Source organism: Carassius gibelio, chromosome B16 (genome assembly GCF_023724105.1).
Source record: "Carassius gibelio isolate Cgi1373 ecotype wild population from Czech Republic chromosome B16, carGib1.2-hapl.c, whole genome shotgun sequence".
Lineage (NCBI taxonomy): Eukaryota > Metazoa > Chordata > Actinopteri > Cypriniformes > Cyprinidae > Carassius > Carassius gibelio.
Window position 1 is genome coordinate 25,698,306 of NC_068411.1, and position 26,616 is coordinate 25,724,921.

The 26,616-nt window shown below is 35.8% G+C and overlaps 1 protein-coding gene across 2 annotated transcripts in view; it reads right to left on the minus strand.

Moving 5' to 3' along the window:
* The window catches only part of LOC127974338 (copine-4), a 45,209-nt gene that overhangs the window by 6,490 nt on the left and 12,103 nt on the right, over positions 1 to 26,616 (minus strand). For both annotated transcript variants that reach the window (XM_052577530.1, XM_052577529.1), the window contains 11 exons: positions 15,735 to 15,914; positions 14,864 to 14,935; positions 14,367 to 14,441; positions 10,417 to 10,500; positions 10,243 to 10,332; positions 6,472 to 6,570; positions 4,994 to 5,080; positions 4,662 to 4,721; positions 3,202 to 3,335; positions 1,883 to 1,937; positions 961 to 1,012 (listed from right to left, as the gene is read on the minus strand). In XM_052577530.1, coding sequence (XP_052433490.1) covers positions 961 to 1,012; positions 1,883 to 1,937; positions 3,202 to 3,335; positions 4,662 to 4,721; positions 4,994 to 5,080; positions 6,472 to 6,570; positions 10,243 to 10,332; positions 10,417 to 10,500; positions 14,367 to 14,441; positions 14,864 to 14,935; positions 15,735 to 15,782 — 856 coding nt within the window. In that variant the 5' untranslated portion in view covers positions 15,783 to 15,914. The remainder of the gene's footprint in view (positions 1 to 960; positions 1,013 to 1,882; positions 1,938 to 3,201; positions 3,336 to 4,661; positions 4,722 to 4,993; positions 5,081 to 6,471; positions 6,571 to 10,242; positions 10,333 to 10,416; positions 10,501 to 14,366; positions 14,442 to 14,863; positions 14,936 to 15,734; positions 15,915 to 26,616) is intronic.

Genomic DNA, 26,616 nt, shown 5'->3' on the forward strand with positions numbered 1-26,616 from the left:
GAAATCAAGTGACACCAATACACTGGAGCGATGATCAATTTATCCAGCTCGTGGCTGAAGACATGGATGATGGGAAAGCTAAGCGCCAAACACAATCTGAGAGCAAACTAAATACAAAATCCAATCATTTGCATCTTCTGACTTGACTTCCAAGCCAACGCCATCCCAAAGAGAGTTGGGTTACATTTGAATGCATAGATGGCTTGGCAGAGGCTTGCTCATGACAACAAAATTATCATTTATATTACTTTACTTTCCCATCTGTTTCTGTATTTCAAGCATTCATTGTTCTTATATTTTCATCTTTACTCTCTGATAGCAGCCACCCTTTTAGGAGGCGCAAGTTTCAAACTTTAAACAGGTTGTGATGATGCAAGCCAACCAAGAGATTATGGTCTTCCTTTTGCAGCACAGAGTGGTTAAACAAAAAGCAGAGTGGTAACACATTTCAATAAAACATGAAAACATGTATCCTACAAAATTTAGCAATGTCCTAAAACTCTGTACAAGAAGTTCTGATCGAATGCAATTCACCACTATTATTTCACCAAGGCTTAAAAGATCTTGTTTTTGTGCTGACGTGTCATTTTGTGCTGACATGATATTTAACCTCCTGTTATGCCCCAGAAAGACTAATTACTGGGGAGGGGGAGGATGTGACAACAATGTCATCCCCGCTTCCCTCCTTCAGACATTCCCATCAGGCTGTATATTTTATAGCAGCATTAAACATTAATGTGTCATCTCTTGTCAATAGCGTAGCTCTGTAATTCGGCTATGCATATATTGATCTTCTTTGTGTGTTTGACTTTGCCAATGTTATGTTGAGGCTTTAAGTAGTTCAGTCCCAGTGGGAAAAGGTCGCATGGGGAAGTTAATGAATATGCATTGAGGAGATAATTTAAGATACAGTATATGGTCTGGAATAGATAAAATATTTGGATGAATGCACCATCATACCTGCACATTCTGGGTTGTCTTCGTTGAAGTTTACTGCAAAGTCATGTGAAACCTGGGGGGAAAAGATAGAAAAAAGGAAACACAATCTTAGGCTATTTGTGGCATGAAATATATATTTTTTGAGAATAATGCATGCCACATATTATGCAATTGTTAGTTCTTTCAATTTGATTGGCTCAACAGTTTTCCAAGAGTTCTGATATATAGCCAACAGGGACTCTTCGCTAGCTACTTTCCATCCAATGTTGCGTATTTAACTTATGTGCTTTTTTGGAATATGGCATAAAACATTTCCAAATAAAGCACCATTTTCATTTGAGTCAGGAGAACAATATCATCACTTCCTGATAAACTAGCACTAAATATCACTAATACAATTAGGAGAAGCAAGTTATCCCATTCCACTGTGCAAAGCCAAATTTATTTTATTGATATGCATGGTGGAATTTATTCAGCAAATCCATTTCCAGCTTCCATTAAATCAGTATTTATTTATTTGTGTGTTTGTTTATGTGAAGTTGATAGTATTGAAATTAGCAGGATAATGCACATTCCGCTGGTCAATATTGCTGGTAAATACCCCCTCCAGGTGTATTCAATACCTAGCTTCATGCTGTAAGTAAAATCATAATTTTCAATACTATTTATTTTAATACTTTTAAGAGATTTTAAAAAATAAGTCTGGAGTGTGAACTGTACATTCAGACATTTGATCTATCTAGTCAAAACTGTTGACGCCTAAGATAAATACAAAATACTCGGCTCTACACAAAGCCACATTATCTGTTGGAGGGAAATTAGCCTGCTGACATCAGTTCATACATTACTCCAGCGGTAGCCTAATTAGAAGCATCTTTCACTTCATCCCAAAAATGAAAGAATCCCATTACACCCCCATCGCTATGAATGATAAAGACGTTACCTTGAAGTCTGGGGGTATCCGAGCACCAAAGCCAAACGCTGGGAACATTTTGTCACTGCATGGAAATGAAAGTGGACAGGAGATTAGAGCTGGCAGGAACTGAGGATCTTGGGGATTACTTACCAAATTTCCCATCATGCTTTCCTGTCTCAGTGGCCCCTCATCACTGTTCATTTGTAATGGACACAGATTTGCATAATTGTTATTGTTAGTGCCTGCCAAATCTGCAAGCACTGTGATTTCAGATTTCATCCCAACCAAACGTCCTGATGGATGTGCATTCATCTCATTCTGGAGTGATGCCGAAGCTCGACATGGTGCTGGAAATGAGCTTTTGAATGACCTTTCAGAGAGCTGAAATTACAGCTCAGCTACAGTGGTCAAAAAACGCTGGGATTTAGCATGTTATCCAAAAACTGCTTCAGGGTTTCTAAATAATCACCAACTGTTAAAATGCAAAGGCCACAGGTCTAATAAAATAAAGTTTGAAAATAACAGGCTGCCTGTCAAAATGTAACTCCCACCTTGTTTTGCTGTCCTTACCAAATGTATAATTAAAACAGGCCTAGTCTGTGCATGACATATTCTACTGTTTTTACAGCAAAATGGACCAGTTATGTAAACTGGGATCAAAATAAATCAAAATATGTTTTCATAAGTTACAATTAACCACTCTGTATTAACTGTTTGAAGTAAAAAGCATTGTTAATGAAGTTTTCAGTGTTGTGTTTTGGTTGTCACTACAACGGTTTTTCTACAGCAGCAATTCAGTCACTGACTTACCAGATGGAGTCATCTCTTAAGGAAACTACTCTCAAACTGGCTTCCAAGGCACCATAATATCATATATAAAGAAATGTGTGACCTGCATATTGCTCTATGTGCTCCGAGGCTTTCAGTTTTTCAACAACAACAAAAAATCTGTCACTGTGGGTAAAACACCCACTATCACATAAAATATTTATATTTTTTCTTTTTTTTCTTGTTTTGGGTCAGAATACATGGCTACTTTTGAATGGCCATCAATGGTGAATGATGCATCCACATCTACAAGGATTTGGGACCATGCTAACCAGCCAAACCTTGACCCCTTGCTTCCTTCACATTTTCTATCTTTTAGACTGCCTACACATTACATAAAAAAAAATAAAACCCCAAATTTGGGACTCTGCTTTACTCACTATGCTGTCAAAATACTGCACACTCTGAGAAAGAGAACTTACTCGAAATTGTGTGAACCCAAATAACTGCTGTATGAAAGAAAGTCGAGAACCTAGAGAGCTGAAGTTGGGATTTGATTGGCTGTTCAGCCAGCTCACCTGTCGTAGTCTTGGCAAATCTCCCCCACTGCGACTAAAGCTTTCAGATACTCATTAGGCTGGTAGGGGTGGATGTAGTGTAACGAACAACTGTTTCTAGGATCCCCATTAGATGCTGTGAAATCAATCGCTACCTGAAAGACAAGCAGCAATCAAAGTAGTGCTTTAAGGCTAATTTCTCAAAATGTATACACCATGTGGAGAAATGCTACAGAGCCTTTTCTCCTGACGGCATTGACAGAGAGTAAACAGATTGAATAGAGATGTAAAATGCATTAGCTTATGTAGACGTGTGACTATGTATGTACGTAGATAAAATGTGCCTGACTTGTATAGTTACAGTATTACGAACATATTAACACAATATTCCATTACATACCAAAAGCCATGTTTATCATGATTATAAAACCCATGTCATCTAAAGTAGTCATTCTCAAATCCTTTTTAGGAGGACAACCAATACAATAAAATAAAAAATAGACTATGTAACACTACAAATCAGGGGGAAATACCTATCGCTTATACCCAATGTCTTGAAACAGGCTCTATAACCAACTACATTTGATTAAAAAGAAAATATTGACACAATCATATAATGATTCAGACAATTAATTTAATGTCTGTGCTTTCTGTATTCATACATACAGGTGCATCTCAATAAAAAAACCAAAGAACAAACTACTTCAGTCTGTGTGCATTGAATATTTAATACACACGTTTCACAATTTGAGATTAATTACTGAAATAAATGAACTTTTCCACGATTCTAATTTACTGAGATGCACCTTTATATATGTAGACCGTGTTTGTTTGTGTGTGGGTTTAATCATTAATAACCCATATGGATTTTATTTACAGAGCATGTACCAACATTTAACGGATCACATCCCTGGAAGTAAGATCCTTTCTCCTTTAGCAACACCATTTTCTGGTTAAGCAAGGAAGGTTGGTAAAAACTGCAGGTCTACCAGTTTGCTTTATAAAAAATATCAACACTTATTAAAACTGAATATTATATAAATTCATAAAACAAATTCGAGATCAGTTTAACTGAAACTAATTCTAAAAACCTTTCAGGAGACTCTACATGAGACCAATTAAGAAAGAGAATATTGTGACAGATAATAAAAAGTAATGAAACACTACAGTGCACACAAAAGTGTCATGCGAAAATAACAGTGCTGTTTGCAGGTGAGACAATTATTACCTAATAAATTATGCAAAAAATAAACATTTAGAATGACACTTTGTTTTCCCCGTTCCCATTAGTATGTACATGGTAATGAATAACAAATCATGAGTACTCTGACTTATAATAATATAATTCATTAAACAAAACTGGTGGCTTTGCTAATGTCAGAGAAAGCAAGAAATAAAAAATGATTCATTTAATAAATATAAACACAGATAAATGAACTCCATCAACTAAGAAAGAGTGAGTTGTATCTGTCTGGACTTACTGTAAACTGTATTTGGCAACCACCCATGATGTAGTCCAGAAAGGAATGCATCTTAATGATCTGCGGATGGATAAGGAGTGGTTATCAAGATTTCAAGCACTTTCAGGTTGCTATCTTCTTCTCATCACTTCTAATTAATGTCAACTATGATCAAATTCACTGGTCATTAGCTGAATGGAATGACTTCTAGCTGTGTGAAGTTCCCACCTCCATCTACTGTAACCATCAACGCCTCTGCTGACAGCAAGACACTGCCACTTTTTGAAATACAGGGCCTACGGGGAGGAGACAAGGTCCTCTAGAGAGCATCATTTCATGATGGAAAATATTACCTTGCACTGATTCAGAATGACAATCCCAGAGTTCTTGTAATTCTTCTTCTTGACTTTATATTTTGGGTTTATGCATTCCCACTGGACCTGTCATTGTTTAAACAAAATAATAAAATAAAGAATAAAAACAAACCATTAGTTTTTCATCATTACTGGTTTGAGTGGGCAATCGAGACATACTGGACAATATAATAGCTTCATTAGAACGTGTGAGATGGTGCATAATCGCTTCCCATTGGAGCAGCGAAGGCCAAAAACAAGTGCTCCAGTCGACAATAGACTCAGAAAACAACAATTTCGGTCATAATAATGAGGAATGATGTCGAGCTTGGAAGTGATGTTCTAAAATAATTAGCAGACTCTGGTACTGACGCCTGTGGTATAGAGATACCAGCCCAAAGCGTTTGGGACTTCACAAGAGAATGAGGTGTCATCCAACTGTAGCTGTGCATTTTAGCAGAGTTACAATTAACTGACAGCTTAAAAGACAAGGACTTATTGTCTTATTTAGTCTTTAGCATTAATGGTTAATCACTAGATCCATTTTTAGAGCAAGCTGCATATGGGGACTGAATACTCTTTAACACTTACACAGAACAACATCCTCATTATTGATTATTAAGGAGGACATGGTCATTTTGTGTGAATTTTCTATCATAAAAATGCAATTATCCAGTTAGCTTCAAGTTTGTAAACAGCATAGTGGTCCTGAAATGCAATAAAGCGCAAACTACAAATAAGAGAAGTGCAGAATGACTTAATGGACACAACAGGTGCTGGGTTATGAATTCTGATGTGATGCTTTTTGTGTGTTTGCCTAATGTTTAAAGTGCACAACTACACAGATATTTCAAAATTGCATTTCAAAGTCTTTCCATCAATTGTGTCATTAAAATTAATCATTCTAATTATGCAATTATTCCACTTATAATTCCATTAGAGCACACTGTTCTTTTGCAGTAAGTAGTTTTGAGTTCAGTTATGTTTTTTGGCCTGTATACATCTTTTCTTAAATGGATTTGGTTTCAAAGAATCAACTAATCAAATAATCGATAACTCAAACGATCACTGAATCAATTTGAATATATCTGTCTAGTTATTTATACATCTATCTATCTTTTTAGATATGTGAATAAATATGTAAATATGTGAGAAAAATCCAGCCATTCCGTTCAGGGATACTGGAAGTAATTCTGTTTAAGTATAGAAGAAACGAAACTGACTGCGACCCACATGAAGATCTCCTCATATAACCTCATTCCTCTTTCATCTTTCACTTTTGCTGATTACTCTTTGAACCGAACTAGTTCCTACTCATCAGTAGCTTAACCTGCTCTGAATATCTCACAGAGCTGTTTCAAATCAAATCAATTGGATTAAAAAATCAGCTTGGCTTGTAGACGATGTTCTCTGTGTGTTGGATGTGAAAGTATTCAAATAAATTGATCATTTTTTTATAACAAGTTTTAAACTGATACCTGTCTTCCATCCATCGCTGATCGCATCTCTTTGAACGTAGCTTCAAACTCCCCTATGAAATCATGCTTTCCGTTCGAGTCCCAGTCCCACACTGTACACTGGATGTCAAGGGAAGAACACATTGTAATATTACACAAATGTAATATTAATAAGTCATCTAAAGCAAATATCACTTAAACCTATGTGTTGGTCCAGTGGAATGCATGATTTAACTTTTGCGTCTTTCACTTTTTTCATCTCATTTCGATCGATTTCTTCTCGCCTCATAATTCCCATTCCCTTCAAATACATTTGTTGCCTCCACAGACATGTAGTTTGGATACCATTTTTTCAGCATTCCTCTGGAGCAGTAATAAAAGATATTCTGCGGGATGTGCACACTATCTAGTCTTGTTGAACCCACTCTTGCTGCCTACATACAGTCCACAGAGAATGCTGAACACCACAAATGTCTGGAACCCGAACACACAGCATGAAGAACTGGAGCAGACTTATCATTACTGTGCCCTATGCATTCATGCATTAAACATAAAGTGACATTACAAATTAATTAAAGTTTGATGGTTTTCTGCAATATTCAGGACAACAGGGGGTTTACTTATATAATATTCCTGTAAAAGATGAGACCAGGGCATAGTGTGGGTGCTTTTTATTCAGACAGTACTTACACACAGCCTAAGCAATTCTGCTACCACATTTTCATACTTTTATGAAGAGTTGGACAAGCACAATTTAATGCATAAATATACGCCAACTATAACTAAGCTATTTGTAGCCATTACATCAGCCTAAAATAGCAAGATTGGCTCGAGTAATGCCATTAGATGGGGGCAGACTATCTGTCCAACCAGTAGAAGACAAAGTGTTAAAAGATATTCTGAGGGGAACTTATTTGGAAAAAAATAGCTTCAGTTTTAAAAGCCTTAAACACTTCAGCTTTAAAAGAAAACAAATTCTAATTCACAAAAAAAAAAAAAAAAAAAAAAATCAGTAATTTGTGAAACATCTGGGGGGAATTTTTTTAATTAAGCAGCAAGGTAAGAATGGATACTAACGAATGAGGGGTAAAACTTTTCATATATGATATCATCTTTACATACACATTTTTTCTATTCATTCTAATATGCTGATGCTGATTCTTATTCTTATGATGAAAACAGTTGTGGTTTAAAAAAAAAATCTGCAATGCATCATGCATCATAAAGGTAGTTTCAATGCATTAATTATGCCTTGTAATGCACTTCATAATGCATTTTACACTCACAAATAATTGTAACCACACTTGATACATTATAAAACGAATCATTTAATTGTTAAACTATGCAGTTTAAATTTGGTTATCAATCAATCAATCACCTTTATTTATATAGTGCTTTAAACAAGATACATTGCGTCAAAGCACTGAACAACATTCATTTGGAAAACAGTGTCTCAATAATGCAAAATGATAGTTAAAGGCAGTTCATCATTGTATTCAGTTATGTCATCTCTGTTCAGTTTAAATAGTGTCTGTGCATTTATTTGCAATCAAGTCAATGATGTTGCTGTAGATGAAGTGACCCCAACTAAGCAAGCCAGAGGCGACAGCGGCAAGGAACCGAAACTCCATCGGTGACAGAATGGAGAAATGACAAGATATGATATGATTATTTATGACAAGATATGATGTATTACAACACACATTAATAATAATAGTGCATTATAACCTTTAATAACAGTTTATAATGCACTATACATAAAGGCTTTAAGTGTTACTAAAAATCTTATAGACTGAATTTTTGAATGGTAGTATATACAGTATATATGTTAACTTTTTAAGAAAATGACAAATGAATGAAAATCATTCAGCTTATAGCTGACCACAAGAGGCAATACACAAGCAATATACAATTATATATGTGTCTTGTTACTCTCTGGGTTTCTTGCTAAGATTTTATGTTCAGGTATACATGTTCTGGTCAGGTGTACCACACTAAGAACCAAACAACTGATGCATCAACAGCTATGTTAATCATCCTACAGAAAGGCAGAGAGCTTAATGTTCATGAGAGAGTCTGAAAGTGTCTAGTAGTGTCATTTGAACTCTGTTTGATAGAGAAAGTCAGTATACACAACAAGAAAATTTTAATCCTCACACTTAATATTTCATTAGCCCACAACATATATGCTTCAGTGGAGTCATAATAAGGCCTGTCGAATATCGGCAGGATCCAATCAATCACAGTCATTATGAGTTAACAACACATGGCACCACCATGGCACCCCTTAAGTGTTCAGCAGAGGTTCTAAAAGGAAGACATTTTTCCCACACGGATTGCCTTTGCTCTGAGTATGTGACAGCAGAAGGTCAGGGAATGGGGTGAGCTCCAGCTGTGAGCTGTGGCTAGTCCGTGAGTGACTCTGTAGATGGCATGGACGACGGCTGCTACCAAATGAGACTGAGCCGTTTGCTTTAATAAGGTCTGAGTTCTGTTCAGTCATGAGTGGGCAGACGGGAAGCCACATGCAGTCTTATGCTGATGCACTACAAGTAGGAACAGAGGCACACAGGTGCCCTTAAGAGATGGGCCCAAAGCATCTTATTGTTAAATGGATAGTTCGTGGAGTGCACAGACTCCATCACTCCAGTTTAACACTGAGCTTTAATGCTATATTTTAAATATGCATTCAATTGACCAAAAGTGACAGTAAAGATTTTATATAAATATATATTTTAAAAAATGCTATTCTTTTGAACTTCCATCACACAATCTTAAAGAAAAGTTATGATTAATAACTTAATTGTTGAATTAAATTAAATTAATTATGATTAAAAAAAATGATTTCCACAAAAATATTAAGCTGGAATGACAGACAGTTCTTAAAATAATTTCTGAAGGTTTATAATTGAACAGTAGTATATGCCTATATCTCGAAATCTAGTAGTAACTATGTTTTTAATATAAACCAGTTAATGAATCAACTAAAGGAATACTACCTCTTGCAAAATTAGCAGTGAGTTTGTGCAGATCATAATGTTTTGTGAATCATTCGCTTGAATAATTAGAAATCTATAATAATAATAAATAAATAAATATTATTTATCTGTCTTTCAGATAACTCCTGTACATGCTAAAAGGCATATGTATTATCATGATTATATTAATTTAACATAAGGTACTTTAATTTAGATTCGAGGGAAACTACTACTTTTAATATTATATTGGTGTGCTTGAACACCATCATCTCAAACTTTCCCTGCGTTATTCCTTTCCCAGTATGGCCACAGCCATATCACCCTGCAGTGTCTACACTGGACACAAACAGCCCAGCGTCAAAATACAATAGAACCTATTATGCTGTCTACACTGGATGCGGCATGACAAATTCCCGATAGTAAACTGCTGCTGCGTTCTATTAATGAAACAAATTTCAAATGATTTTCAACTGTCGCTTCGTCACGTCCAGTGTACTAGACAGTCCTCAGCTGTTGCGGTGCAGCGCACTGAAAAATACATCTACATTAATTCACTAATAAAACAGCTTTTCCCAAAGTGCTGAAGTGACTTTCAGTCGAATTTTAGTGGAATTATTGAAGAGAAAAAGAAGACCATTTTTACCCAAGAGTGACTACATCAAATTATGAATGCAATGCATGTTCTTCCAAGCTTCTTATAAGCTGCCGTCTGCCAGGAACATGAATTGCAAATGCTAATGTATATTCAAATGGATTTATATGTTATTGTAAGTCAAATACACATTAACCTCCAACAGCAAGTGACAAATTTTACCTTCAGTATTCTTTCATGGTCTCCACTACAGAGTGAGTTAAGGGACGTCTTGAAGGTCTTCCATGCGGGGTTGAGGTTATTCATGACAGTCTATGTGCAGAGGGGGATAGAGAGTGATTCAGTGTCAGTCAAGCACTATCACAAAGAGATCTTAGAGAGAAATGGTTTTCTTACCTCTGTTCTGTGCACTAGTTGCTGAGTATTGTCATCATTTACCCTGTAGATCTCTAAGAATGGATCCGACTTGCTGAAAAAGTCCTGAGGGAATAACAAACACAGCGATCAGTTGATAGCATCACAAACAAAAGTGATTCTGGAGAATTTGTACATTCCATAATATGCATGATGCATCTAATGTACATTCATTTAGCCCAGCAGCATCACCACGTGAAACATAATTTTTTAGCAACCCACTGTTTGCAACATCTGTTAACTCACCGCTTTCACAGTACTATTATATACAGTATAAATATTACATACTCAGGCCGATCCATTTAAACTGCAGCTGCAGATCCTGTTATAAGTGATATAGGTAACCGGCTAGGATAAGTATTACATAAGGGTGTTCTTAGACACCATTCTTTCCTGGGATTGCAACTGCTCTAAATTCTGCCCGCCTCTGTCATTGAAAATTAATTGTGTCCTTGCTGGTAACTTTTTTCCAAACAGCTCCCTGTGCTCTCCCCATCAGCTGCCCCATCCCACCTCTGCTGCTATCTGTCTGCTCAGGGGTCAAAGCTTAATATGGTGGGGGAAGGATATTACATTACTAGCACCTTACAATATAGGCCAAGATGATCAAGCCACTAAAATTACATGATAAATGCCATCAAATGCACCCTGTTACCTAGTGTATTTTATATTATTTTATTATTTTTCAGAAACACAATGACTCCTTTGGTCTAAATCTCTTCCTTTATTTGACCACCAAGGTGCTTCAAAAAGAGTCACAAATGTTGCCTTTACAACATACAAACTGCTTTTTAAAATGTATTATTATCACATGCCTCTCATTAATATTGACTGGTCAAAAAAAGCATACAGCTATCGAATATTTACAATAAATGATAGCTTTCTTACATACAATATCATCAAAATCTTAATCTAAATGAACAGGTTTAATCTTAAACTAATGAACAGGTTTGAATTCTTTAGTAATTTCAATGAGTACAAATCTTAAAGTCCCCATGAAATGAAAATTAACATTTTTGGCATGTTATCACCAATATGTAAGTCTTAAGGTTATCTATAAGTCAGTGTGCTAGAAAAAACAGTGACAAAATTCACATTTAGAAGATATAAGCATTCAAAACGGGTCATAAGATCATACTTCATCTTCTCATCAAATCTTCTGACCAATCAAATGCTCTCTAGAATCCGAAGCACCCGCCTCCTGCACTATTAATAGACACTGAATGTGTGGCTAAGATCAGTCACTTGTTCACAGTGTAGTATTTCCTGTACAGTTAATGCCTCGTAGTGCACAGTGTAGGTGATAGGGAACGATTCAGACAGAGTACATATATTTTCAATTGGTACTAATGTGGTCTGGTTTTACATTGCTTCACGTAAACCTCAGCAGCGCACACAGTCTGATCTGGACTTTGGTTCCGGTCCAGAGACATGATCACACAGAGCAGATCATATTCCTGAGTGAGCATTTATTAAAAACTTTTGCAACTACACCACCTCAGCATGATTTTGACCACTATTTTGTTTTACTAAGAGTTTCATATTGAATCTAAAGGGTAATCTGCCAAATGCGGCTTTACCAAGCTCAAAGTCTCTGGCCCAAGCAAACGCAATCAAAATGCTATTGTCTACTTTTAAGGGGGGGGGGGTTGCTCGATATGTCCCACCCTCTCTTCTTGTTTCATTTAAAATTACGTCATTACATAGAATAACGCTGAAAATCTTTAGAACAGAAAAAGTCACTTCCAAAACTGTGGCAACAAAGATGGAAACAAAATGAACATAATATAGAGTGTACATAGAGTATACATTTTGGGATCAGTATAAACACACACATGAATGCTGGTATCTATTCTAAAAATATTCTAATATTCTAATGAAGTATTCTGAGTTAGTAACATAGTATGAAATACTCATGCAAATCATAGTTCTAAAGAATTATAATGAAAGGACATATCAACGAACCCATAAATATTTCACTTCTTTATACTACTCTCAGCACTTGAGAAGTAGGTTAATCGTATATCACATGAAATATGCATATACATGTCCCTTTATTACACTTGTAATACTGTAGATTGTATAAATCTTAAACTGCAAAACTTATTATTATCTGCTGACAATAAGAAACTAGTATGCCTTTCGTGAAGTTTCCCACAGTTGCAGATTTTCCTCAGTTAATTATGCCTATAAAACACTTCTCCTCAGAGGAGAGTGATCAAAACTGCACTGAATTACCAGGAGCCATTTTCATTACCAGGAGGACTTTCAGATCTTTCCAAACAACTTTAACACATAAAAAGAGCCACATGCCCAGAAGAGTCACAGCACACCACTCACAGCTTAGCATTCAAAGATGTCATCTACTACTGTAATGTTCTCCTAAATGCTTGTAGTCATTAAAACAAAGTTTCAGACATGACAAAGAAACAGCAACTTATCAAAAGTTATCAGAGAATCTTGACAGCCTGGGTCTCTGATCTCTCCTCCAGTCTAAAAGCTTAATCAAAGTTTTAATTACTCAGACCCCGAGGATATGATTTTCAATGAAGGATTATGATTTAGGAGAAGAAAAGTGACTGATAAGGAGGATTTCCTGTTCTACCTTTTGAAGCCCTGTCAAGCAGCAGTATGAGGCGGTCTGTGTGAAACTGAGAAACTCCTGTGGATCATTTGTTATGCTTGTATTATTCCCTCTTATTAATATTAGTCCCATGTAATTACCCTGCTGACAAGAGCTGATTGTGTTTCCCACAGGAATAGTACTCTCTCTATCTTTCCCTCTCTGTATTTTTCTGTCTCAAATGTCTGAACGCATTTCCGAGTATGGGGATTCATCAAGCCTGACGTTTATTTTTAACAGCATCCCTGATCATTTCTGATCACAACCGTTTCAGTGGCTCATTTCAAAGTCCTCTGTTGATCGAATCACAATGTAATGCAAACTTGGCCATTAAGTGTTTTTGAATGATGGGCGAGTTAAATTAGATTTGACACTTGACAGCAAACCCAAGTCCCAGTGCAAGAGAACAGAAAACGATTGTTGTTCATTTCACGTGTTAAATTCTTAAAGGCACAGATACAAAAAAGACTTTTTAAGTCTAGAGATGGTAAGATTTTTTAACGTTAAGAAGTCTATAATGCTCATCAAGGATGCATTTATATGATCAAAAATACAATAAAACATAAATATTTTGTGAAATATAAAAAGAAAATTTAAGAACTTTTCTATTTTAATATAGTTTCATTTGTATTATTGTGTTGGCAAAGCTGAATTGCAAAGCAGCAGCCATGACAGTATTCAGTGTCACATGACCCTTCAGAAACATTTTTTGATTATTATCAATGTTTAAAACAGCTGTTTGACAATATTTTTGTGAAAATGATACTATAATTATAGACTCTTTGATTAGTTAAGAGTTCAAAAGAACAGCCATTGTCCATTTAATGCACCTTTGCTGAATAAAAACATTAATTTCTTAAAAAAAATAATAATAAATAAATAAATAAACTTACTGACTCCAAACTTTTGAACAGTAGGAAAGGGATGGGAAAGAAAAAGTTCACCAAAATTGTTTTATTTTGTGATGATTTACTCCCCCTCACGTTGTTCCAAACCTGTACAAGTTCTTTTCTTATGCAGATCACAAAAGAAGATATTTAGAAGAATTTTGAAGAACCAAACAGTTGTTAGTCCCCATTGACTTCCACTGTAGGGAAAGAAATACTAAGGAAGTCAATGGGGACCATCAACTGTTTGATTACCAGCATTCTTCAAAACATCTTCTTTTATGATCAACAAAAGAAAGAAACTAACACAGGCTTGGTGAATAAATGATGACAAAATTTCATTCTTTGGGTGTACTGTCCCTTTAAATGTGTAGTTACATAAGATCATTTGATATTCTAAAGTGCACAGGAGGTCTTCCTACCTTATCATCCAGCTTCCTCGCACTGAATGAGAGTTCGACATAATCGTTATTTCCTGTCAGCTCCTCAGTGGTGATCTGGAGAGATGAAGAGTGATGAATTGTTTTCAGCAGAAGAGAAAACAGAATCAGAAGCTAACCGTGAAGACTGGCATTTGTTTTATAGATCTCATTCTCCTCACTCACTGAGCTTTACATGTTCAACTATTGCTGCTGCGTTCTGTCAGTGTGCATTTACAAGCTCCTCAGGCTATTTTTGTTTCTGACTGTTTTGGAAGGTTCTTGTGTACTATGAGAAGTTGTTCCCTGTTTGCCAGGGTTCAGTACTGGCATTGATCATTCTAAGCACCTCTGTCATATAAAGTGCAAAGCTTTTAAAGGTTAGACCATGAAATATTTGCCTAAGGCCATTTTCTGGTGTTGTGCACTGCTGGATGTTTGCATAAGTAGAGCGTGAGAGAAAGCAAACAGATAAATTTGGGATTTGGGATAGTGCTCACCATGATAGATGATTTCCCAACTGTGTTGCCCTGTTTAAGCAGGGCTTTGGTGAATTTTCTCTGGGAGACGATCTATTTGGAGAAAAATACAATATTTTAAGTTGAGGAGAGGCCACCTTGTTTTTGATGGACAAAACACACACAAAAAACACAGATATGCACTGAACGCAGAATTTAATAACACCTCAGGGAGAATTTGGCATGTAAACTTCCTAATTACACCATGGAGTCTTATCCACTCCAGATAAGCGCTTCATTATTAGCTGTTAAATATTTATAAATAGGAGGGAGAGCTTTTGGTTTTATTTCCCCTAGAAACTCAGTATGAGTGAGTGTCAACACCTCGCTTTCTCACTTTATTAAACGCAGCTTATTTCAACAATTATGCTCTCCCCTTCCCCCTCCAACCAAAACAGACTGAATTAAAACAAACAACCCAGCTCCTCTGAGAGAAAAGCAGACCTAGAAAGTGGCTTTGATGCAAAAAGATAAACACATGAATATTGAACAAAGTTGATATTGGCATCAACTCATACATTTTAAGATTCTAGCAAACTCTTTACTGAAAAACTGCAAATCTTAACCATCTGGCAGAAGATCATGTGTCTGGTTTTCCATGTGCACAAACTGAAGATAAGAGAATAGCATGGCCCATCTGGGCCGGCCGTCCTTCTCACACTGAGCAAGCTACTCAGACATCTCACGTTTCAAAATTCAATCAGCCGTAAAATGTCCGGAAATGCTCTTAACAGTTTTGGTCAGCTTATTTAATTAGGAGGCTTCATCTGATTTGGGCAAAGTCTTTCCTGACTTGCAAAACTAGAAAAAAACATAATAATAACAAGTAGCCCTCTTGAATTTCTATGCTCACTTGGCCCAGTGTGCACTCCATGGCTCCCAGGCAGTCTGCCTCTTTCATGCCATTATGACTACTACTGATGTCGTAGAGCTCGTAACGTAGTCGCTGGACCTCTTCGAAGTAGAAGTCCAGGGTGAAGACCTTAGAAAACGTGGGATTTAGACAGCTCCGAATCACCTCTGTCCTGTCCACCTGTAAACACACCAGAAAACAAATATCTACTTTATCTTCAGAACAGCACACCACCATACTATAATACTAATATTTCTGCAATAAATGCAATGCAATTTTTTCAGGTGCAACATCTTTTCATGACTTGTTATTTGATTTGACTGCCAAAATTTTATCCAAATATCCAAATTTGAGAAAAAAAAAAAAAAGAGACGATAACTGGAGCTTCTGAGATTATTTCTGAGATAATAACTGGATACTATTCACTGACCGAAACATTTGAAACTGTTAAGTTTCAAAATGTTTGCAAATCATTTGTTCAAATCTGCAAATTAACATGACTCAATTGGCGACTGGTTTGTAAAATGTGTTTTTATGCATGTTTGAGTTGAGTTTTTGTTGTATTTACAGTGTTCTGTCTAGCAGGATTCATCAGCATGGGGCATTTTGAGCTCTCCAAACAGTGAATCATTTTGCTAAGCAACTGGTTCAATTGATTCACATAACTACAAACAGCATTTTGTCACATTTTTGTCACATGACCTCAGTGACCATGTTTAGTCTGTGACATGCTTTTACATCACCTTATTAATGGAACAGTTCACCCAAAACATAAAATTGTCTCATTAATTACAGACTTAATTATCTTTCAAAATCCATATGACTTAGCTTCTTCTGTGGAACAATTAAGATCACAATGTACAAGCTGCACTTTTCCATCCACTGGAAGTAAATGTAATGATATGAGGTTATCAAACTAAGTCTTTGAAATGTTTATTAGATACTTTTATCACATTTCATTAACTTTTTTGTAACGCACACACTGTACACAAGTATTCTTTTCCAAACACTTTGGCTTGGCTTCGGTTGAGCGGTTCAATTTAGTGGATGTTCAAGTCTCTGCTTGGGTAAATCAAGTTAATTGCTTTCAATAAGGATTTCTAAGGTCAATATCTCATCTCAAGACAAGCTGCTTGATTAGGAAGTAAAAAGACATTTGACAAGTGCTGATACTCAAGACCAGATCAACATGGAATCAGTGACCTGAGAAGTGACCTTAAGGAAGTGATCAATTAGTACTGTACAAACCCAATCCATTTCTACTTGTCTTAACATTAACCAGCCAAACCAACTCTAGTTGCTTTTTTTAGTGCACTTAGCCTAATGGCTCTCATCAATCCCAACTAAAGCGCATTTAAAGTCCCTTTGGATTGAAACAATCTATTAACTGACAATGACTAATAGCAGGTGTAGCAAATAATTTTGATACAGAGGATGCAAACAAAAGAAAAACTTAATTTAGGACACTCAGGAGAATATGGTATGCTTAATCATTTTCATAATTCATTCATAATCACCTAAAGTTAACTTTTGTAATGCTCAGTTAAATAAAACCAGTAAATGTAATCAACCTCAGAACAAGAAGATAAAACCATGTCACTGCTAAATCCCTGTTCCTGAAGAATGTATCTGCGACTCACCTCACACAGGCACAGAAAAGGTTTCGTTTTATCTGACATCCCTCAGCCGCCTAGTCATGGTTTAGTCTCAGTTGTTTAACTTTCCTCTGGCAGCTCAGAGACTCAGGATTCTGTTCTTTTTTTTTTTTTTTTCTGTCTGCTCTCTGCAAGGGGTAAACACCAAGCTTGCTTGCTCCCTTTCTGACAGAGAAGATATTTGACCATTTAAAAAGATTTCAATTGAATGTAAATGTTTATCATAATAATGTATTTCATTCGTGTAAAGTGAAGGTTTATTATGGAGTGTGTACTGTATATGAATATATATGAACTGTTATGAATTGTAAGCTTAACAACAAAAAAATAGTTCATATGAAAATTTACATTTTGCCATCAAAAGCCATCCAAGATATACAATGTTGCTTCATGCTTCATTATGGATTAGTATTTTCACCAGAAGTGACAGTTATAACCTAAAATAAGTGATTTGTTTTAGGATTTGTGTTTGCGTTCACGCAGAAGGCGACCCGGCAATTTTCCGGGACCAATGTGCAGTCTGAAAGTGGGTTTAGAAACATGCAGCTTTTCACTTCCCAAGACGTTAATTAATGGGCTGGTGTCGTGTGGATTGTTGTGATGTTTTTATCATCTGTCTGGACTCTCATTCTGACAGAACCCATTCAGAGGATTCAATGGTGAGCAAATTATGTAATGATGACTAAACAAGCTCATATATATCTTAGATGGCCTGAGGGTGTTCCAGGTTCTAAATTACAACTCAAGCTTTATTTTTATATATATATTTTCTTGAAAATATTCTTCAAATAAATAACTTCAGCATTAAAATGGTCAATGTATATAACCTAAGGCTACCCATTTAATTTGCACCAACCATCTGGAGACACCACCATTTCTCTTCATTAAGGTCTATAAATATTTGCCTGACTCTTCCAGGTGTTTGCTCTTTATTTACAGGGGCTTCCTCGGGGCAGCTGGAGCTGTTTTATTGGGAAAGTTGCATGGGCCATCTACTCAGAATTCACCTGGAGGGAATAAACATCAATCGGGGAGGCATGGACCTCGAAGCAGCTGTTTATTTCTGCTGCTGAATATGCAAATAAATCTCACTCATCAAAGGGAAAATAGTACAGTTCTGATGATGCTTAATATACATCCGTTCTCTGTCTAATTGTTGTTTGTACAGGGATTATTCTGACACTGCTGTCAGGGAACATCTGCTCTGTTGTACATCAGACAACTTGTTAACCTCTCAGAACGTGCCTTGTGATTATTCATCAGAAAAGAACTAATTGCCTCTATTTTGTGACATCTTGTCTACTAAAAGAAAGTAAACATTTAAAGATCATGTTAAGCAAACCAAAAACAGGCTGGAATCACACATGAGCTGTAATATTATTGGCAGACATGTAAACCTTAACAAACATAATCAAAAAGTAATTAAGTAAAATTAATTAAGTCATCTTTTACGATGCACAAACACACTAGCTGTAAGCAGATGTGCCTCAGTTTTGTTAATCAACCATAAATAAGTATATTTTTGCTGAACAACACTACTTAGGTTGAAATACCTATTTGTGAAAAAGCTAAATAGCAGATAATTAATCTAATTTCATTAAAAAGTACAGACAAAAATTAAATTGATAGCAAATGAAATGCCCACTAAATTGCGAAAATTGACTTATTTTTCATAAAAATCAATAAGCAATATTGCAAAACACTAATTGACACAAGGTGAACTACTACCTCTGTTATTCAGTCAAGCACAATAATGTCAATAGTGTCAGAATGGCCTTAAATTGACCAGTCGATTCCAACACTCACTGATCATAAATCAGCCCTTACAGGATTTTCCCTCAGGCAAATAAAAATGTGACCTGGAACCAGAAAAGCAGAGCCATCCCAAGCCAAGGCTTCCATTCGTGGATCCTCCATCACACTCCCATTCACATCAACAAGCAGATTCCACACGACAATTTCTGGCAAGAGAAGTCTGGACAAGCCAGCTTTTCAAAAAAGACATGTGTCCACTCAGGCTTAGAAAAGTCCCTTTATGCCTGCATAAACAGGGCCCTGAGTTAATAACTACACTGGACTGACAGTATTTTGGCAGTGAGGGCAGAGCAGTCCAATAGAGCTCTGGAGATACCAATAAATATTCAAGACACCATTCTTGGAAAGGCTTCTTGTCATTCAGCTCTACTTCATTGGAGCTGCTCAGATGGTGATTTATATCAATATGTTGATTATACAATTATGGTTTAAGGCAGTAGTTCAATCACAAATATAAACTTTGTATGATTCTGAAGAAATCAAATATTCACCATAATTTTGTTTTACTTTTTTTTGGATGAAATAAAAAAAGCATAAAGGGTTAGTTCATCCAAAAATGAAAATTATGTCATTAATGACTCACCTCTTGTAGTTCCAAACCCATAAGACCTTTGTTTATCTTTGGAACACAGTTTAAGATATTTTAGATTCAGTCCGAGACCTTTCTGTCCCTCCATTGAAAATGTATTTATGATATACTGTCCAGAAAGGTAATAAAACATCATCAAAATTAGTCCATGTGAATTTGTTTAAGCATCGAAAATACATTTTGGTCCAAAAATAACAAACTCTGATGATGTATGACACAGCTGACGTGTTTTCTGGTGCGCCCAATAACAAAGTTTTTGACCAAAATTTATTTTCGATGCTTCAACAAATTCTAACTAGGGCTGTCACTTTTAGTTCGAAAATCGATTGCACAATCGATCGGATCAACCAAAAAAAGTTTTGAAAATGTAAATAGGTAATCGATTTTAACCAAATATGTACACTATTGATTTTAAATTAATAAATTGAATTAAACAATAAAAAATATAGGTTTAACAAAACTCACAAACAAGCAGAAAAGGAAAATAAAGAATTCCGAAAGTGCAGTATGCGTTGCGAAAGCTAGACAGAAAATACCAGCAATTTTACGTGCCTATAAGACCCAGTGACGTCGAAAGCGACCTTTTATGCTGCGTTCACACCAAACGCGAATAGTGTCTGGCGCAAATGATTTCAATGTCAAGTCAATGTAAAGACGTTTACGCACGTCTGGAGGTATTGCGGCCTCATTCGCGCATCTAATTACAGGACATTCTGAGTTATGAAAAGGACCATTGCAAGCTGACAGCGGCCGGCTTTTGTGGTGGATAATTGCCAGTTATACCCCCACCTTGCGCAGCTGTACCTGAGTGTCCCTGGGACATCAGTGCGGTCGGAGTGCGTCTTCTCAACAGCTGGACATACAGTGAATAAAAAAACACTCTGCTCTGGACCCCGAAAATGTTGATCGACTTGTTTTCCTGTCCAATAAATTTGTAATGGCCCTAGCCTTTTTGCGCATTTCATTATGCCTGCCCAGTGCCGCCTAGCCTAAGTGTCGGTTACGTTCAATAAAAAAACACACATTGCCTGTTCTCAAGTCCATTTAAAGTTTCATTTTTTGAACAATTGTTTGAAATGGATTGAATCATTATTTAAAATAATCTTGGAGATTTTTGAATTGCCTAAATCATAAATGCAGCTGGGTTGAAGCCTGTAGTGATGTTTTTCTTTTGTTATGGCAGCCGTCCCCTCTGCATATATTATTTTTCAAGAATGTTGCACTCCTGTTGCTGTTTGTTATTCTGCATGAAACTTCATGCCATTAAATAAGAAATATTGCTGACTTGTGCATTTCCAGCACTCTCTTTACATTTGTCGGTTATTTGAAGGTGAAAAAGGAAACATCTTTTTTTTAGACATGGAAAATCGATTTTACAATCTATTCAATGAACACTTGTGTCTTAAAAATCGAAAATGATTTTTTCACCAAAGTGACAGCCCTAATTCTTACTGACCCTCTGATGTCACATGGACTACTTTGAAGATGTTTTTAAAACTTTTCTGGACATGGACAGTATACCGTACACACAGTTTCAATGGAGGGACTGAAAGCTCTCGGATTAAATCTAAATTATATCTTAACCTGTGTTCCAAAGATGAACGGAGGTCATTTTAATTTTTGGGTGAACTAACCCTTTAATTTACTAATCCCGGAATATGCTTTGAATATGGGCCGGAAATTGCACCAATTACATGTTGTTGTGTAAGCATATTAGCAATGTCTGATCTACTGAAACAGTATGCAAAACAAGCTACTATAAATGTTTTCACACCAGCCTCGCTTCTTGGCCTTTCTTGTGAGTGTGATACACCGGATAGAAATTTGGCAAGCATGAGCATATTTCATAAGGTTTCATCATATACATTCTCACACATACAAAACACACACACACACAAGTCACAAATAGCACAAAGGAGGCTCAACATGTGCAACATCCCCCACACAAGCATCTAATTGTCCCTGGAAACCACATTTACCTTACTTTCCTCATATCTCAGTCAGACGTGCGGTCTCTGAATGTGCAGCCACCTTCATTCTGCATAGTTAATGAGCTGCTCCTCCTCATTAGCCCACCAGTGTAAGAGAATAGAGGTTTTCTCCAGGGCTCATCAGCGTGGCCCCATCTTATGAGAGCAGGGCCTGAGGTGGAGGACCGCAGGGTCCAGCAAGAGCTATCATTAACCATTTCAACTGCACACCAGCACCACAAATAAGATGTTTACCCCGCTCTCACATCACCGCTCAGTTTGTTGAACGGCTCAAATAAGGCAAACCTGTTAGAGGAAATGTTGCCTTCATTTAACGATGCAACTGTCCGTTTTAAATGAGGCAAAAAGGAAGAGCGACACAACTGAGATCTCGCTTGATGTCTTTGAACACCTGTGAAGATGGTAAAAGGGGTGGCAGAAAAGGATTTTTCAAAGAGGACGATGAATGGACGGAGGAGGAAGAGACAGAAAGTGTGGCAATCCAAATTCAATGGTTATTTGCATAAAAAAACTATAGTCTGAATAGCATACATTGCTCTTACTATATTTTTTTTTATTAGATAATATGTCTCAATGCAACACACTCAGATGGAACTATTCACAGTGTGATGAATGTAACAAAAGCAATGCATCACATTTTAAATAAAATAAAATTAAATGTAAATAAAATGTACATTTGTTGTTGTTAAAGATATTCATACTTTTATTGAGCAAGCATGCATTAACCTGATCAAAACAGTTAAGACATTAAAAATACAAAAATATTTAGCAGCACAGTTTTCAACATTTGTAATAATAAAGTGAGTAAATAAAAGACTGGAGTAATGATGCTGAATATTCAGCTTTGATTCACAGGATTAAATTACATTTTGAAATAAATATAAATTATTTTAAATTGTAAACATATTTCACAATATTATTGTTTTTAATGTATTTTTGATCAAATAAATACCTTGGTGAGCTTAAGAATCTTCTTTCAAAAATATAACAAAATTGTATTGACCCCAAACATTTTAATGATATTGTACATAAAGTAAAAATGTATTATGGAGTAGTAACTACTTGTTGACTTACTATTTTTAAATAGTAAATATAAATGGTATTAGAGACAGTATAGGAGGACGTGACAGACCACTAAAAATAAAATGAAAGCGTATAAAATAGAGTTTCTTAAAATTAAACTCAAATCAAAATTCTGGATATAGCATTTGATATGATTTGTTTACTCTAAAACATGCATGTTTTATATACCTGGAGGATTTATCAAGACTGCTGCCGAGTGAATTTACATGATTTAAAAGGACTTGGGGCAGTATACAAGTAATATTCAGCTACTACAAACAGCCATAGACTTTCTAGCACACTCTCATAATTAATGGATTGAAAGTATTTAGAATTCCTTATAATAAGAATTTAAATTCAAAAAGCTAGTGAGGAAACATGCTGCAATAATATGTCCATATCCAACAGGGAGAAACTTTCAAATTCAAGTTTGATTGTGATTAATTAATGATGGTGAAACAGAGTTCCAAATGCAAAAGAGATGTTCAGCCGCAGTCATCTTGTAGACATTAAGGACAAAAATATCTTCTATGTGCCCATGAAGGGGTGAAAGAACACAATGGGAACACAAAGGGAAAGGACATCTTCCATCACATAACTGACAGATTGTAATCATCAGTGCCTAGATGACCCACGTCTAGCTGCATAACTCTGTCAGCCTTCTATGTTTACTTTTACGCTTCATGAATATTGATATTATTTATTAAATGTCACTGAAGTTGAAGAGCACTGCACCATGATAAGCCACAGCTCCACTTTAGCAAATGCCAAAGCAACCAAAAGTTGAACCGAGAAATGTGCCTCTCAAATTCACGAGTACTACACAAAATCTAAAGTGAAAAAGATAAAAAAGAAGCCATTTACTAAGCAAAAGAAAAGATAGAAAGATGAAGAAAGACAAACCAAGATAAATGTTCACTTTCAGAACAGACATGCCATGCCAAATTAAAGGATCACATATTATCACACACACATATATAAATATATATATATATATATATATACAGTACAGACCAAAAGTTTGGACACACCTTCTCATTCAAAGAGTTTTCTTTATTTTCATGACTATGAAAATTGTAGAGTCACACTGAAGGCATCAAGGGCTATTTGACCAAGAAGGAGAGTGATGGGGTGCTGCGCCAGATGACCTGGCCTCCACAGTTGAAGACTGTTGAAGACCATTTCAGGTGACTACCTCTTGAAGCTCATCAAGAGAATGCCAAGAAAATTCAGCTTTGTCATCACAAGAATATATTAAATCTTAAAAAATGTTCAAATGGAAAATGATTATTTTAAAATGTAATAATATTTCACAATATTACTGTTCTTACTGTATGTTTTATAAAATAAATGCAGCCTTTGACTAGTATGTTAGAAAACAACTGTCTACCCACCACTCATATTACTAATTTACCCACTTAATAATGCCCTAGCAACAACTCAGGACTCTTTAGCAATGACATATCAACCACAACACACTAGTATGGTTTCACTAGTTTCAGTGTCTCTTCCACTGGCAAACATCACAGTAGTATGCGATTGTGATGTGAGAATCACTACTATGACATCACTGCAGCTTGCAGCTACAGACTTACAGTTCTGTCACTCTTTTTACATGGATATCCAATTATTTCAGACCATGAAATCCTTCTTGATCAGTCTGAGAGTAATCTAGATTGCACCCCGAAGGGAGCAATATGGAGATACGCTCTCCTTATTCAACAGGAGTGCTCCCTGCTCCTGTGATTGGCATTCTGGGTAGATGAAAGAACAGCTCCACCTGCCACAGTCATTTAGATGTGCGAGAGAATGCTGTTGCTGACAGTCAAGACTCTCATCTTCAGTTCTGCCTTTTGTCTGATTATTGGTGAGAGCTGACAGCCAGGGCACTGGGATCTGACACACTGACAGGTCATTATAGCCGTTGGCAATATAACTTTGGACCTGGGCATTTTTGGTGTGTTGCTCAGATAGCATTCATTTTAAGAGAAATTGAGAGGGTGGTGTCAGTTCTCACAGTCCTCAGATTATGAGGCTCTTTGAGTGAAAACACTTTTTTTTATATTGGTGTTTCTTACATACATGTAGTGTTTAATAATAAACATAGATCCCACACCCTCTGATCAATAATTGTATGATCACTGGACAAAATTATTGTATACAACTGCACTCATGAAGTAAATTTCTAGTCAATAACATATTTTAGACACACTAAAGAAAATGTTCTATAATTAACACAAAAAAGTGATTATAGCTTAACTACAGAAATGTCAATACTATATGTGGCCCTGGACCACAAAACAAATCATAAGGGTCAGTTTTTAAAAATATTTTATATGATATTTATACATCATCTGAAAGTTTCATAAATAAGAAAATTAAATGAAAATCTGTAATCTGAGGGTGAAGAAATTAAAATATTGAGAAAATCGCCTTTAAAGTTGTCCAATTGAAGTCCTTATCAATGCATATTACTAATAAAAAATGTTTTTGATATATTTACAGTAGGACATTTACAAAATATCTTCATGTAACATGATTTTACTTAATATCCTAATGATTTTTGTCACAAAACAAAAATCTATAATTTTGACCCATACAATGTATTGTTGGCTATTGCTACAAATAAACCTGTGCTACTTATGACTGGATTTGTGATACAGGGTCACATATAGTTGCTAATATATTAAATATTTACATAATAATACATAATATTAAATAATGACATTTAGTACACATTTACATTATAACACTCACTATATATATATATATATATATATATATATATATATATATATATATATATATATATATATATATATATATATATATATATATATATATATATATATATATATATATATATATATAAATTTAGGTGTGCAGTGTAGGTCCCATAAAAATAATCATGAAAGACACAAAACTGCTACAAATTCAGTCACACTCCCAAAACATTACTCTCTGTGTAAAAAGCCCAGCTGCAATAATAATAATAAAAAAATAAAATAAAAATAAAAACACGAAAACATGTACAGACACACAGACTGTACAGCAGATGGCTTTTTAAAATGGAGTATGGTTGATCAGACCAACACTTGTCTCCAGTCCATTCCAACTTGCTGTCTGACAGCTAATTTAACTACAGTAGGAAAATCTCTCTCTCAGGCAAAGTAATTTCAGGAACATGAATTTTAATGGACAGAGGATAAAAATATATATATATATTACAAAAACATCTACCTTTGAATGATCACTTCTAGGCATTTCATTCCATAAATGTTTTAAAATTTGCTTTTTTTTTAATGGAGAAAGATAAAAACATTAAAATGAGAAGTCAGAAAGAGACTGATCACTGAAAAACAAATAAGGCCATTTACAAGATTTAAAGCACACACATTAGACCAAGTTGCACAGGACCAGTGAGCAAAACCCTCTTTGAATGGAGTTGCCATGAAAAATTTGTACTTTCAGCACATTTTCAGGGGCACAACATGGAAACGGCTTGAGTGCATTAGAGGACCTTCACCCCAGAGACTGAGGGCCCATCATGACTTACTGTACACAGTCTGGAGTGCCTTCTTTGTGATTCAGAGCATGGTGGATTTGTGACCATCTCTCTGTTTGATAGTGCTCGAGCTCTGAGCAGCTGCAGTGCTGCGGTGGGCTAATTGCAGGCAGGGTCAGCAGCAGGTCTTTACTCTCTGTGACTGCCGCAGTTTAAAAGCTTGTTCAGGCACACAAATGCTGCTTCCTGTACTTACACTCATTCA